At 38.3% G+C, this 16962-nt stretch overlaps 1 protein-coding gene across 1 annotated transcript in view; it reads left to right on the top strand.

Moving 5' to 3' along the window:
• LOC127945120 (plexin-A2-like) overlaps positions 1–16962 on the top strand; it is a 174777-nt gene that overhangs the window by 139158 nt on the left and 18657 nt on the right. The window contains exons 18-26 of the mRNA XM_052541699.1: positions 5166–5405; positions 5562–5705; positions 6465–6699; positions 8416–8558; positions 9155–9423; positions 13909–13975; positions 14919–15065; positions 15369–15528; positions 16366–16469. Of these exons, the coding sequence (XP_052397659.1) occupies positions 5166–5405; positions 5562–5705; positions 6465–6699; positions 8416–8558; positions 9155–9423; positions 13909–13975; positions 14919–15065; positions 15369–15528; positions 16366–16469 (1509 nt within the window). The remainder of the gene's footprint in view (positions 1–5165; positions 5406–5561; positions 5706–6464; positions 6700–8415; positions 8559–9154; positions 9424–13908; positions 13976–14918; positions 15066–15368; positions 15529–16365; positions 16470–16962) is intronic.

The raw sequence follows: 16962 nt of genomic DNA on the forward strand, positions 1-16962 counted from the left end.
TCCTCTCTGTTACCTGGTGGGGTTCTCAGAAGCTGAATGGACGGCATACAATTGTCTTTGTGCTTCCTGCTGTACCTGTCACCAACCTGCAATTGAGACATTAATCATTTTCCTGATTATAGCTAAAAGATTCGTTTTTCTACCTTTGTCTTTTCTCAAGGAGGAGAAAAAGAAAAAAAAGCTTGACGTGCACCGGCGTAGAGATTGGGTAATGAAGTCTGGAGTCAGATTCCTAAAGCGTTGCATACCACTATCTGAGAGGATCACAAAGGCACTTCAGTTTTTTCCTTCTAAAATGGAGCAATCAGATGCTCCAACCAATCAGTGTCAAAGAACTCCCCAGATACCTCGGATAAGGAAAAAAAAACAACAAAAAAAACATAAAGAACTATGGATGATAAAAGCATCTTAACATTTAACCGAGCCACATTTTTCTACAATCGTGCAGATGCTTACAGTAGTTCTACATCCGTCCTTATTTCCAGCCATCTCATTTTTTGCCATTGTATAGTTACAAGTGCATGTGCTTGAAAAACAAAGGGCATAATTCAGAGCTGGTGGGCAGCTCTGCTCAGTCATTAGCATGAAACGTTTTATTCTCCTATGTCAGTTTGCTGTGATGGGCTCAGAAGAAGATATCATGCTGTTCACACTGTACTGAGTTTCAGTCAAGCAGGGAAGGTTCATCATTTGCTCAACTTTGTGTTTTTGGACCCCATTGGCTTTCATTGTGTACACACACACACACACACACACACACACACACATATATATATATATATATATATATATATATATATATATATATATATATATATATATATATATATATATATATAATATACTGTGTGTGTGTGTGTGTGTGTGTGTGGTATATATATAAAAAACAAGAAAGTAGAAAGTCAAACGTGTGTGTGTGTGTGTGTGTGTGTGAGACAGGTTTGACTTTCTTCTCTTCCGTTGGAGGAACATAAAATAAGCAATTTTTAAAAACGTCTTTGTTCATTGTTTGTTTTGTCCCATATAATGTAAAGTCAATGGGGTCCAATGTTGTTGTTTTTGTTCCTCACTTACTTACATTGTATGTACAAAAACAGTTGAAACATTCTATAATATAGCATGCATGTGTGGAACAAATCAAGATGAGTAAATTAGGGCCGGGACTTTAACGCGTTAATTGAGATTAATTAATTACACAAAAAATAACGCGTTAACTAAGATTAATTAATTACAGGAAAAAAAATTCCCGCATTTTTAATAACTTATTTTTGCACCGCGGAACGTTTCTCACTGGACGCGTTTCGGCGGGACCGATTATACTGAAGCACCAACTAGCGTTCGCTTCGCATATCACTACTGTCTATGATATCACTGCAGCACATCGAGCCTCAAGTATCACCTCAACGCAAAACATATAGCAGCTAGCGTGGACTTTACACTTTATGTTGAACTATGTATTATTTTGTTGGTGCAACAGTTTATGTTGAACTCTTTATTGTTTTGGCCAAGGTTATTGAGAGTTGGACTTAGTATGTTATGGCCTCTGAAGCAACAGAGAGATGTTTTCTCATAGTCAGTGTTTCCAATGTTCTGAATGTAATTGACAGTATTGTGTTTTACTTAAAAAAAACACTTTACAGAAGGTTCCAGCACCTATAAGCTTCCTGAATTTCCGAAATGTACTATTTCTAAATTGTTTCTAAATATGCTATTGCTACACTTCATGGCAACAATTGCACTGGTCTGCTAGACTTGGTTGAACAAAAATAAACAATATTTTGTTGCTTAAGCTTATGTATTCAGTCATTATTCAATGGTATACTATAAATCCATGTGAAAAAAATTACTTCTCACTGTTCTCAGGTCAAATATTTATATGCGATTAAAATGCGATTAATTTCGATTAATTAATTACAAAGCCTCTAATTAATTAGATTAATTTTTTTAATCGAGTCCCGGCCCTAGAGTAAATGATAACAGACATTTCATTTTCAGCTGAACTATCCCTTTGCGGCATCACTACCATTTTCACTGAGTAACTTGAGCCAGATTTTAGCCAGGGAGCCCCATCTCTATGCAACTCAAGCCCGAGAAAAGTGCTTGGATTGATTAGTTTAGGTGGGTAGGACTGTGCTTTGTGCTGAGTCATGTGTCAGTTCATGAAATCCAATTATTTCAGAGAGACAGTAAAGGATCCCAATTATTTCCACAGCCAAATACCTGCAGCTACTGCAGCCTGGTCATCGAAGGACAGGAGAGTAACTCGGATGTTATAAGTCTGATGCAGGCCCTGAAGTGCAGCTATAAAAGACATTTGGTTTTGACCAGCTCAGTATCTGCATTTCCTTCTGCTTACAGCAGGTGTTATTTAAAATACAATTAAAACCTGCTAATTAAATCCAGCCATGTGGAAAGCTAAATTTTTTCCCCCACTGTTGGAAAACTGGTAGCTTGATGTGGGCGGAAGTGAAGAAACAAACCGAAGCAAGACAAAATGTGTCAACAGCCAGTGCGCGTCCAGCCAGTTTGCAACAGATGGCATGCAGAGGCAGCGCTAGGCTCTTCCAGGCCGTGCCAGGCTGATTGTGGCCACAGCATCTGTCTCTGACATGGCACTGCCACGAAAGGACAGAGAAACACACATACGGTTCAATTGCATTGGACCCTTATCTTGCCTGCTTAGCTGGCCAGCAGCATTGTGCGGCATTTATAATGGCTTTTCAAATTAATAACACAAAGGTTGCAGATTCAGTGTTTGGTAGAGGTGGTCCATGAACAGAAGAAGTGCTGGAACAGTGCTCCACTGTCATCACTGTAGTAGGGGTGACCCCGAATAGTCGACGAATCGATGCTTTGATTCGAGGAGCCTGATTCGACTACCAATCTGACTACCAATCTGGTTTTGAGTCAAGCACTTCATTGTAGTAGGCTGCTAAGGTGATATCTCTTCAGCGCACAGCACGAGCAGTTCAAACTACAATGTAGAATACTAATAACCATGACTGGGAGTGTTATATACATACTATTATAATGAGAAAACCATTATACTAAAATGCTATGAATTCCTAGAGTTTAGCTTCCGTGTTTCTGCACATTTTTTGTGAAGAACGTGTCCACAAAAGGAGGCATTCAGATATGCAGAAATGTTCATGTGCATTTAGGCCCTTTTTGTAAATAGCCTATAAGTCTTAATATTAACGTTATGTTGTATAAATAATGAAGCGTATTCTAAATGAAATTATGAGTTGAAACCCATTGATTAAAAACATGCTATCAAATGCGTCACTCTACTGGTCATCTTCAGAGCGCGCAGCTCAAAACAGAAATGCAGAACATTAACTGCTAACGTTTTAGACTAACGTTATAATGAGAGCTATTGTATATTATTACACTATTGTAAAAGAAAATTGTTAATTGTTATGGTTTCGCCGACGTTAAGTGTTAGCTATCTGTTCAAATACCAGTTAATCACTGACAAGAAAACCACCTCAATCTCAGAATTGATAAATATCACTTATTATACACACTTCAAGGACCAAGTGAAGAGGAAGAGCAAAGGAATGAGCAACCAAAAGCTATGCAATGAGATGCACCCTCAAACTCGCGCAAATAAAGTTTGTGTGGTCAAAATAAGTTGATATCGATTGTGGCTCTGGCTGCGAGGAGGCAAGATGCGAGTAGGAGGTGTTGTGCTCGCTTGTCCTGCCGTGCTTTGAAGATATTTAGCTCTAATTAAGTTTATCCCCTGAGTGTCGGGAGCAGAAAGAAATGAGATGAAAACCTCCCGGCACAGTCAGAGTTTCACAGCAATCAATTTTGTTGTTCGAGAGTCAGCGCTGCTCTCTGCTACTCCAAGGGAATAGTTTAGTCGCGTGCACGTAGACATGAGTGCATCCGTCAAGTGTGACTGCTGATGTTTATGTGGTACTGATCACAGTTGTTGCACACTTGAGGTATGAGAGGGCTACAGTTTGCATCATTTCAGCCCAACAGTGTAATCACATTGGATTCGGGGTTTAGCGCTTAGCGATACACTGAGCTTGTGTTGTTTGTGTTGCAGGTTCCAGACAAACCCAGAGAGACCAATCAAGCTCTAGATTGTTTAATCTTTCTGCAAAATGTAAATATCACAGAAAATGTAACCTTTGTAAGGATTATTTTTTTCTATTGTGGAAATATTTTCATGCAATGACATTTCCCATTACTTTTATTTATTTAAAACAAAATATTAAATTCCTTTATAACTGAAAACAAATACCACTATTATATACTTGCAATATCGTTGTTTTAGTATCGCTGATATACTATTATAGTTTTTGTAACTATTTTAAATTAAAAACAATTATTACTTTTTAAGTTAAAATAAAGTTTTTGGAATTTTGTTGTTTTTTCTAAATTTTTTAGTTTTATGTTTTTGTTTTGTTTCGTCTATATAGTTCTTATTATTTTTTTAGTTAAGTTATTTTAGCACTTAGTTATACTAAACTAAAATGAGAAATGATGCCTTTGGCAACTAGTGGGCATCATATTTGGAATGCTTATACTATTTCAAGTAACATTTCTTAGTTTGTATTAATAACCCCAATTTAAGTATTTTTCTTTCAGCAAAATATGATTCCTTATTTATTTTGTTCAAAGTCAAGTCGAGTCACCTTTATTTGTATAGCGCACAATACTGATTGTGTCAAAACAGCTTTACAGCGTCAAAAAGTTTCAAAAAAAATTGTCAATAATGCAAGAAGACAATAACAAAGAATCATTTTTCCAGCTAAAATCAGAAGACCCAGGCATGCTCCTGACAGGTTTTGTGCTAGATGTGCAGCTCATTTTATCTTGAAGAACAAAGCCTCACAATAATATGTGACATGGCTTGATTCATTCAGAAGAACGTAATTTACACTTTTAATATTTTCCCTCTGGGTTTGTTCCTGATTTGTTTTTTTTTCTGTTTATTCATACTTTCATTTGTTCTTCAGCTCCGTTGTTGTCTAACAAAATTAAATGCATCTGCAGTCTTCTCAGTTCAGTAAAACACTTGAAAACAGATGGTACCAAAGGGATCTTAATGGGAAAGAACTGAAGTGAGATGAAACAAGGAATAACAATCACTCTGGAAAATATGCTGATGAAAATGAAGCATATTTCTCTCTGTCTCTCATTTCCAGGTGTGTAAGGTTCTGAACATCACGACTATGAGCTGTTTGGCTCCCTCGCTGACAGCCGAGTACAGGCCGGGTTTGGACTCAGTCAAGCACGCGGACGAGTTTGGCTTCATCTTCAATAATGTGCAAGCTCTTCTAGTTTACAACAACACTAACTTCATGTACTACCCCAACCCTTACTTTGAGCCTCTCAGCACCAATGGCATACTGGAACAGAAACCTGGCTCACCGATCATTTTAAAGGTACTTCCATCATCACGATTGACCCTTTGACCCAATGTTACTTGCAAGATCAGTTAACCACAAATATGTTTATATACACAGAAACAGTCAGTAGTGTAAGCTTTTCAAACGTACTGTACCTAACCATCATCCACATGTGCTGTGTGTGTGTATTAGGGTAAGAACCTGGTTCCTTCGGCCTCTGGAGGAGTGAAGCTTAATTACACTGTTCTGATAGGAGAGACTCCTTGTTCTGTCACTGTATCTGAGTCTCAACTGCTGTGCGAGCCACCGAATCTCACCGGCCAGTACAAAATCATGGTAAGATGTATGCAAAAATAAGTATGTAAAAAGAAATGAGTTTTCACAAAAATATTAAGCAGCACAACTTTTTTTTTTTTTTACATTGATCATAAGAAGAAATGGTTCTTGAGCAGCAAATCAGCCTATTAGAATGATTCCAGAAGGATCATGTGACACTGAAGACTGGAGTAATGATGCGCAAATTACTTGAATTCACTAGAATCAAAGTTTTTAAATATATTAACAAAGAAAAAAAGTTAGTTTAAATTGTAATAATATTTTACTGTATCGTAATTTTTACTATATAAATACATAGTCTTACTGAGCATGAGAAGTGTTTTTTTTTCCTTTCTGCTCTGTTTTTGTGAAAGAAAACAGTCAGCTCTAATAATCTGATTGAAAAATGAGTCAGATTTCTGATAACAGTGTCTCATGTGCTTTTATTTGTTTTACATGCTTGAAGGGCCCTTCAGTACTTGTTTACTAGATTTCAGACCTGTGCTGTTGAGGTGTTAAATGTCTCAATGTTTACTATTGCTCTACCGGCGGCTGAGACTCAGACCAGGCCTTCACCACAGTCTTGCCGCTGTCACCTGGTTCCCTAGAAACAGAAAACCAATTACTGTTAGTGCTGCCCAAAACACAATGTGTATGTGTGTGTGTGTGGGTTTTTCAATGTTTTTGTTGGCCCAGAGAGTTTTACACTCTGTATCTCTGTGTGTGCATTTGTTCTTGATTGATTCTCATGTGTAAATATATGTGGGTTTGTTCTCTCAGGTGCAGGTCGGTGGTCTGCATGTGTCCCCCGGCTCAGTAAACATCCTCTCTGACAGCCTCCTGACTCTTCCTGCCATTGTCAGCATCGCTGCCGGCGGCGGCCTCCTCCTCATCATCGTCATCCTTGTGCTTATTGCCTACAAGCGTAAATCCCGCGAGAACGACCTGACACTCAAACGCCTCCAGATGCAAATGGACAACCTGGAGTCCAGGGTCGCGCTGGAGTGCAAAGAAGGTGAGAAAGACACCGACATCGCCTTTCCACTATGTTGCATTTTTGCTTATTTGTGTTTATTTGGGAGAAAATAATGTTTTGCTTAATTACAACCACACAACAGGACTGGAGTCCTGGAAAAGACATAGTTTAATGAGTCGGATAAGAGCATTTTAATATGCTTTTGACAAATCCGTATAAGATTTATGAGCTTTTCTATCAGGTTGCTATTAAAATATCATTGCCCTTTTTTTCAAAATTAAACATTCAATAACTAACTAATAACCTTTCTTTGCCAATAAAGCAAAATTAATGAAACTCAACATAGGAGCTTGATAAAGATGCTCATTTAAAAAAAAAGAACATATATATGTGTTATCAGTAGATGTGGGAATGGAACCCATGACCTTGGTGTTGCAAACACCACACTCTTTTAGTTACAAGAAATGATTGGGTTTGGCGATTGCGAAATATCACAGGATGGATTTGAAGTGTCAAATGTTTCTGTTAATGGTTTTTTACCAATTAAATCTTTAGAGCGATGCAACACAAATCAGCATTTGAGGGTTTCAGGACAGAACAGATAAAACCGTTTATTACACACAATGCAGAAGAAAGAGCATCCCTGACGTACGGTTAGCTGGTCTGAGAGGATAAGGTTTGTGTTGACTGATTCTGGAGCAACAAGGAATTTAAAATGCAGAAGTATTAAAAAGGCAGACTGAGTCCTGCAATCCATGAACGCCTGTGAGAGAGTGAGTTTAAGATGATAGAGAAGGCATAGAGAGAGACGCCAGGCCGAGATGAAGAGGAGGACAGGTGAGGGGAGATGATAGAGTAGAAGGTAGAAGGAACGTTCCAGAAAAGAGACGTGAAAACGTGAGGGGAAAGAGAAAGAGAGGTAGATAGCTCCCTCAGGGAAGAGTGCTGCCCCAGGCTCTGTCAGAATGGACCCAATTAAAGACATCCCACCTCCATTCTCCAGCAGCAGGGGACAGGCACTTCAGCAGCCTGCAATTTATTCTCTGTGTGTTTGTGTTTGTGTGAGTGACCATAAATAGAGAGAAGCTGAGAGGTTATTTTGGTTTGCTCTTTTCGTTTGCCTGCAACAACCTTCATAAAAACATCAAACTGGAGAAAAAGTCTTCAGAGATGCTGATTAGCAGTTTAGCAGTTCGGGTTTCGTTGCGTTGGGACCTTTAATGTGACTACAACTTCTCAAAAAACTCAAGAATCACCCTCATATATCATATTTACAGTAAAAGTTTCTGTTCCAGTTCATATATCATATATGTAAATTTGAAATAAGAAATTATATATTTTTGATGAGAGTTAAAAAAAAAAATCCTCTCTAAATTCTCATTACTATAATACTTTTTTACATTTGAGGGTAAAATATTTATATTTATATCATAATATATATATTAATAATGTTATATTATTATTATTATATTAATTGTGATTTTCAAAAAATCATTTAAACGAATAAAACATTTTTTTGTTTTTTCTTGTTTTTTCATCAAAAATATATCAGCATGAATTAAAGCATATATGAGTACAACAATAACTACTTTGCATTTGGAGATTTCGAACTTTATGATAATGTGCTTGATAATATAATTTATATAATTTTTTTTTTTTTTTTTTGTGTGTGTGTTTTACATGACCTGGACATTGAACTATGAATGTGTATTGAAATTGTTTCTCTTTTTTTCTCATCCCCCTTTTTGTTTTCAGCTTTTGCAGAACTGCAGACAGACATTAATGAGTTGACGAGTGATCTAGACCGGGCCGGTATTCCCTATCTGGATTACCGCAGATATACCATGAGAGTGTTATTCCCCGGCATCGAGGACCATCCTGTGCTCAGAGAGCTGGAGGTGGGCTGCGGTCTATGCTAAGAGGATTTATTTCTTCAACACTTTTTTTCTAACAAGTTAATGCACATTTCTGTGCCATGTGACAGAATCATACAGTAGGTGGACAATCAGAATGGGTGTTACCACCGCCACAGGGCCGCGGCATTAACTGCAAGTCAGTCGCGTGTTAAATGAATTCGCGAAACTACCCCCAGGTGACGCAAAGGGACGGATTGCAAACGTTATGTAATTGTTAAATGTTGGTTTGTAAACAGAGATGAAAGGACAAAGTAAAACAACAATTACATTATAATATAACATTGTAACATCCTTAATTACCATTAGAAAGTTACGCAATGAGATTGGAAATTTAATTAACAATTATTTGGAACAGGATTTTAGACCAATGAGACTGCCTAGTACAATCCCACAAAAATTGAAAGAAAAAGACAAAGTCTAACCTGTTTAGGACATTGCATAATTTACAACTTTTCATGTAGCATGTGCTCTTGTTTTTTATTTAAATATGCATTAATGATATTAGTACATTGACAGATGTAGATGGCTCATAAAAAAATTTTTGTATTTAACAGCAATGATGTTGTTGTGTGTTCCAGGTGTCTGGTAATGGGCAGCTGTGCGTTGAAAAAGCTCTGAAGCTGTTTGCCCAGCTGATAAACAACAAGGTGTTTTTGTTGACATTCATCCGTACACTGGAAATGCAGCGCTCCTTCTCCATGCGTGACCGTGGCAACGTGGCGTCCCTAATAATGACGGCTCTCCAGGGTCGACTGGAATACGCCACGGATGTGCTCAAACACCTGCTGTCCGACCTCATCGACAAGAACCTGGAGAGCAAGAACCATCCCAAACTGCTGCTCCGGAGGTTTGCAGCTCACTTTATGTTTCTGGTTTCAGTTAGTTTTTCGTTTACTTTGTAGTGTTGAATGAATACGTTACTAACTGAACTCAAAGTTTTGCTGTGTTTTCTAACCCGAGCATAATAGCTATATTGATTAATGATCCATAACTCTACATCCCTCCAGTCTCTCAGTACGACCCCATTGTCAGTGTCACTTATCATTTGAGCGCTATGTACTCATAAAACATTCATGAGCAGCTCAGATCTACTTGTTTTTCCTCTCTCTTGCTCTTGGCTTTCCTTTATGCTTTCCCTCCAAATTTGTATTGGTTTTTCAAAGTCTTTCCATAGCAGTGTGTTAACTAGAAGATTTAGACTAATAATGATTAAACAAAGAGTTGCCCAAAGGCTAAGTGCATGATGGAGGCCAAGTGTATTTTAGCTTCAGATGGAAGTGATTTGTTCCCGCCGACCGCGGCGCTATATCATCTATACATCACACTTTGAATATTTAAACCACACAGGCCAAACAAACACCACGGCCATTCCTTGTTTGCTGTCTCTCGATCTTATTGAATGATTTTTGGTCTTTCATTACATGACTTAACTGATTAGTAGTCACAGTAAATAGATGCAGGGGAAATGTGGATTACGCTGTTATTTAACGTGACAGAAGCCATGTTTTCTCTCGTTATCTGCTGTCATTAGGAACACAAAACACTAATCCCCCGCGCTGGCAGGCTGGGCCGGGGGGATCAGGGGCCCGTGGTTTTAGATGACACTTTTTTCATTTTTTTCTCTATGGGAATTTAGGAGATTATCGATTCGACATGCTCCTTTTGGAATTGTTCGCAGATCCGTGTCTTCACTTTTCCAGGAAGTATCTGGAGAACAAGAACGCTGTATTAGAAACCAAACAAATCTGTCTCTTTCTGCCGTGCTTTCATTTATTTTCATAAAGTGACCCACTTGCATTTAATGATAACCAACTGTGAAAAATAACAAGGGCCTGTCTGGTCTCTGCGGTCATCAGAGTGACTGTACGTTTCATTTCAAATGGCCTAAAGCTTAGTTGGCATTAATATTTGCTTGTCTATTATTATTTAATCTTTATTTGATTATGGAATATATGGAGACACAAGACTCTCTTATTCTGGGCCTCTGGTCCCATCTGGATCAGCAGGGGAATGTGATTTTTTTAGTGAAGACCGATTCATCACTTCAGTGGGAAAGCCACAATGAATTAAATATGCAGCCATACAGTGCATAAAAAGATTTCAGTGTTTTATTACCATCCTTTATTGACAGAGACATTACAGAAAAAGACTTGGGAGAAAAATAAGGGATGTGGGATTCAAACCTGCATCGCCTGCAACTCACCACAGCTCTGCATGTATAGTGCATGGTTTCTGTTTGTGTTTTGTTGTAGTTGTGTACATCTGATTCCTCGATTCTACCTCATTTTTTGTTTTGATACAATGTCCAGGTAATGATCATTTTTGGCCCCTTTTTTTGCCATCCACATGAGCACCATGACACAATTTGTCAGTGCTAGCCATTAGGCCGCGTCTCCAACAGCAAATTACTTCTTCGCTGAACTTTTGAGATTTCTTTTTTATCTTTCACTCCCTCATGTTAATATCTTTGGAGGACTGTGGTTAAAAATGGAACAGCTCCATGGCCTCAGGCACGCTCTTGCTGGCTGTTTGTGTGTGTGTGTTTGTGTGTGTGTGTGTGTGTGTGCGTGTGTGTGTGTGTGCGTGTGTATTTTCACCTAATGGGATTTGCATGCACACAGAGTCTCGGAATGGACTATTAGTGAGATACATTGTGTTGTGTGTCCTCCCTTCAATGAAGCATTCCTTTACTCCCTTAAGACATACACATACACACACATGCACAACTCATAAAAATGCTAATAGCTAATAAAACCCTCAAGTTCATTAATGAAACTCTTTAAAAAAAAAAAAAGCAAGCACGCAAAAAGACAGAAAATGCTGAAGAAAGGGGAAAAGCACATTTTCTGAGCAGACAGAGGCAGAATTTCACAAAAGCCTGGTGTGATGAAGTTGTAGAGGATGCAAAAACTAATTTAGGTGCTTTAATAGCTACTATTAACTTCCTCTTCATTCATTCTCTCACAGGGAGATGAACGGGCAATGTGTTTGTGCTTCCTGGTGAAAGAAAATAGTGATTCGGTTGCGATGAAGAGATTTTGGAGATTGACTTCTGTGGATCGGAATTATATTTTGAAGCCATGTATTGACTCCTGATCAGTTTCACTTCATTTTATTTGTTAGAACTCATTTTTCAGCCATTTGTGAAACTAGTTTATGAAAATCATTGAACCAGATGCAGTTAGTTTCACAAAGGTACTGTATTTTGAAAGGAGGTAAATTGACTTCAGTAACCGGTAATTCAGCCCTTATTTGTGGGGGGGGGGTGTACGTCATCGTCCATCATTTATCGTTGATTGACTGAGACAGGAAAGAAGAGACAGGAAACACTCTTGCAAGACCTGATGCAACCAGCATCAAACGCTCTGTCATTGTAGTGTATGTATGTGTCAGAGCTCATAACTCAGTCTCACACACACGAATGCACACATCAGTGCACAAATACACACAGGTATCCTCTCGTTCCTGCATCCAAAGTCCCTCAGCTCACAGACCCAGAAGAAAAAAGGTTGGTTACAAAGGAAAGTTGACAGGCTTAAAAGAGAATATATAAACATGACAATGTTTTGTATAGCCCGCCACACATGCTGCTGAATAAAACACAAAAACACACACTGTCCTTTAGAGAAACCTCAGCTTGACTGACATTCTTGTCACAAACATGACGACTTTCCTTAGTTTCACTCCATCTTGCATCACTCCTTCTATTTGCCCACCTCTCGTCTCTCTCATTTTGTCATTTTGTGTGAGGCTGCCATTGATTTATTCACTAAAATGCACCATTACTAAATAAGCATAATTTGTCGGCCTCTTTATTTGACAGCCACGTATGTTCTTTCAGTAAAATTAGCATTTATTATCTGCTAATGCATTAACCCAGATGGATGAATACCTCAAAAACTAAAAAAGAAAAACATGCAGTATAATGCAAAACACATTATCTTTACGTTAATGGACTCTTAACTTACTATACAAACACGAAACCACGAAAGACCTTGTTTTTTTAAAGCAGTCCATCCACTCAGTGGCCATCATGGCTGTTTTCTAGTATAGCTTCTGTCTACTTGAATATGAAAATCTCCTAATCTGTATTTTATACCAATGAAATATGCCAAAATTGGTGTCATAATTAAAAAAGGCCAGGTCTTCACCAACAAGTAGTTTGGCTCAGTGACCACCTAAATCAGCTTTGACTAACCTGTTCTAAAATGAGGCGGCTATCATTCTTGCATTTCGTCTGGACTGTTTTTAAGTTGTTAATCAGTTTATGTACATATGTACTAGATTGACATCTTTACATGTCCTGTGCAAGGGCATATCTTTGTTTTTCATGAGACCTTTTTGAGACAACGTGTCAAGTTTAATTTTAGTCATCTCGCATTGGTCACATGGATATGCAGTGATTCAAGTTCATCACCCTCCAGACCTGATCTCTATAAACACACCTCATCTTGTCTTTCCATTCATTTTTCACGGGGTCACGTGTGACCCTGAATTGAGACCCCCTCAAACAAAATACACACACATGCACACACACTCTGTGTTTGCGGGTTGTCTCAGCAGTGTAATCATAGCTATTTCCACATGCATTAAGAGAGTCATTTTCTCTCACCGCTGTTGAGTAAATTGCCGGTGTGCTACCTCACCGTCCCCACGCCGGCCGAGCAGAGTGTGTGTGACAGCACATAACATCGCAGACATCACCGTGACAATTATGCAGCTAATAATACATCGTCCTTTGATGCTTATGTGTATTTGAAATGTCCATAAGTGAACATAATACTCGCTAGCACAGAGAGCCAGACAGAGGGGGGAAAAAGTATTTTCCGGGGTGAAGGGAGGAATGTTTTGCAGGCAAAGAGAGGAATTTGTATTCCACAAGCGCAGGCAGCTGTCAGAACGAGGGAATAAACCTTTCATGTATTTTTCATGCTCGTTAACCACTCCCGTCGGGGTGCTGTTTGTTCTTTCTTCCTCCGTCTGCCTTATCTTTCCCTCACTCTTCAGCTTTCTACCTGCTCTGTCTTCTACAAACCTTCAGCTCCCTTTTCTCTCTTCCCAAATCATTGCCCACAGCTCTAGGGATCCCTGTTTGTCATTTGCGGGTTTATTTCTATGTCGTCCCACAAAGCAAAGAAAGAAAGAAAGAAAGAGACAGGGTGGTCAGAAGAGTCTGGAGTGACTGACAGGGAAGGCAACTGATGTTTTTCACACTTTCTGTTTTCCTCTCCATCAGAACCCAGCCATTATTAAAGGGGAAGGAGGAAATATGCAGGTATTCTTGATAAAAAGTGTTGTCATCTGCTGATGTTGGTGTATTTGTGTGTTTCAGGACCGAGTCTGTTGCTGAGAAGATGCTAACCAACTGGTTTGCTTTCCTGCTTCATAAGTTCTTGAAGGTAACTTGCTTCTATGGCTTCCTGTAATAGTACTAGTCTCTTCCAGACAGACTTGTGACGCTCAGCATGAAGTCTGGATCATTCTGCAGCTTTTTCTGGCTCAGAGCCGCCCAATTAGACAGGAAGCGCCAGTCATGTCACGATCAGCTACAGTTTGTGTGTTTGTAGGAGCTCATTCAAATAATTGGAGTCTCTGAGAAATATGAGAAAATATTAAAGACATTAACGTGTGTAGACATTATGGTCGGACTTTAACGGTATAGAGTTCAGTTGTGCTCAAGGACATCACGTTACTAAGGGTCTCAAACTAAGATATATTTTTATGTTTTGCATGAATGGGGCAAATCCAGTCAGTGAGTAGTTTGGCAGAAACGTATGTTAGCAACCTGGGAATGTTTAAGCACAAATTTGTTTCCCAGAAAGGCAATTGGAAATTGCATAAAACCTACCAGTCAGTTTTTGAGAATATACATATATTTTTTTTTTTTTTCATGTTGGTCATAAACTGTCCAGGTAAACAATATATGTGCATAATATAATACATACTGCATACTAACTGTACACATCATGCAATAATAAACATTTTAAATGGTAGTTTGCTACATACATTGTTAAAACACATGATGTTAATTGACTGGTCACATGACTTCATTATGTTCCTATTTAATTCTCTAAATGACATCTTTGAAAATATGAACTAGAAAATTATGAAATAGAAATCTTGTAACATTGTAAATGTCTTTACTCTCATTTTTTATCAGTTGAATGTATCATTACTCAATATTATTCATTTCTTTAAAAAAAAATGAATTGTAGTGTACATACTATATACTGCAGAAATAGTATTATGCTAGTGTTATATTCCACAGTCTTAGACCAGTCAGTGTATAAGTAGTGATAAAGTAATAATAATAAAAATGTGTGTTGGTGTTTGTGTCTACAGGAGTGTGCAGGTGAGCCTCTCTTCATGCTGTACTGTGCTATAAAACAGCAGATGGAAAAAGGCCCTATAGACGCCATCACCGGAGAGGCCAGATACTCCCTCAGTGAGGACAAACTCATCCGGCAACAGATTGACTACAAGACTCTGGTCAGCATCACACAACCTCATAGCCACACTAATAAACAGAGCAGCTGATAAACTCTCACGTACAGTATTTTAGTTCTGTTACTATGTGTGTGTGTTTGAAAGCAGACAATCTGGCCGAGGGATGGTAGTGTTCATTAGTCTCTCATACCCTGCTACGTCTGAGATTGGGGTCCTGCAGAGGGTGTGAAATTAGATTTCTCGTGCCAGGAAATGGCCTTTTTCAGAGCCACACTCCGCACCTATGGCTTCACAGACCACAGCCCAACATCTCGTCATCTTCATTCTTCTTTTTATCACTTCCAGATCTTAAACTGCGTCAACCCAGAGAACGAGAACAGCCCAGAGATCCCGGTCAAGGTTCTGAACTGTGACACCATCACGCAGGTCAAAGAAAAGATTCTGGATGCAATGTATAAGAACATGCCATATTCTCAGAGACCCAAAGCTGTGGACATGGACCTAGGTGAGTTTAACATGTGCACACAAGTCTGATATTGCTTATGTAAGGAATTAGTAATGAGTAACTAACGTTTTAGACACTATATTGTATTGATCCAGCGATTCACCCATAAAAACAGTTTAATTCCTGAATGAATCAGTGTTCCTGAACAAAGATACTCATTGTTTCATCGGTTAACTGAATGATTCAATTACTAACTCATAAAAAGTATTATATAATGACCTCACATTTTTTTAAAGAAATTTAAACTTCTTTTAGTTTGATTTGATGTTGTCTGTAATGCATAAACAGTGATAGTAATGTACACTTTTTGCATGCACACAAGCAGGTGTGTGTGTGTGTGTGACCCAGGTAAAAGCTGACAGACGGCGCTGACAGACTGACTCCACATTTCATTTCTGGCACACAAACACCCATCTCACACACACACACACACTGCACAAAAGGCCCCTTTCAGCAGTGCAAATCATCCTTCCAGCACCTTGGCCAGAGCAATCTCCTCCATGATGATGTTCTCTCTGTAACTGCAAAACTGGCATTGCTTTTGCGTGTGTGTGTGTGTGTTGGGGGTAGGTTTCTGCAGGCATCATCTGTGCATTTGGCAACCACGTAAACTAATAAACCCCATTCAACAGAGGAGAAAATCAATGATCACTCTCACTCTGAGCCCGTCTATATCCTATCAGCTCACTCTTTAGCATTTAATTATACCCTACCGCGTGTACACACACATTCTCACCCAGGTGAAAAGACACATTGAGAGATTTGAATCAAATCAATCTGCTTTGAGCTGGGGGAGGTTCACCGTGTCTGTTTTAATGGCAAATGTTGATTTTTCAGAGTGGCGTCAGGGACGAATGGCCCGAGTGGTCCTGCAGGATGAAGACATCACCACTAAGATTGAAAATGATTGGAAGAGGCTCAACACTCTCATGCACTATCAGGTACAAAAGAGGACACACACGCTCGTACATAATCTCATGGTGCCCTCTTCTGTCTAAACGAGTAAACATTAATAGAAGTTTCATGGGTTTTCTTTGCTCTATTGATAGAAAAAAAGAATATAATGTACTATGTAAACATCTCCCCAGTGCAAAAATAGCAAAAATGTGTGTTTTAATCAGTATTTTATATATATATATATATATATATATATATATATATATATATATATATATATATATATATATATATATATATATATATATATATATATATATATATATATATATATATATATATAGACTTCTTTAAAGCAATATAATATAATTACAAAATTATCATGCTAGAAAACTGTAAATTATAGTACTTTGAAAACATCAGGTATAATAAAAAAAAATGCAGCAAGAAGGACAACATGCTACAAAAAGTAATCCTGTGTATATCCAGGACATGAAACAACAATTAAACTCAATACAACAACAACGACAGCAAAAA

This window comes from Carassius gibelio, chromosome A23 (genome assembly GCF_023724105.1).
Source record: "Carassius gibelio isolate Cgi1373 ecotype wild population from Czech Republic chromosome A23, carGib1.2-hapl.c, whole genome shotgun sequence".
NCBI classification, from domain to species: domain Eukaryota; kingdom Metazoa; phylum Chordata; class Actinopteri; order Cypriniformes; family Cyprinidae; genus Carassius; species Carassius gibelio.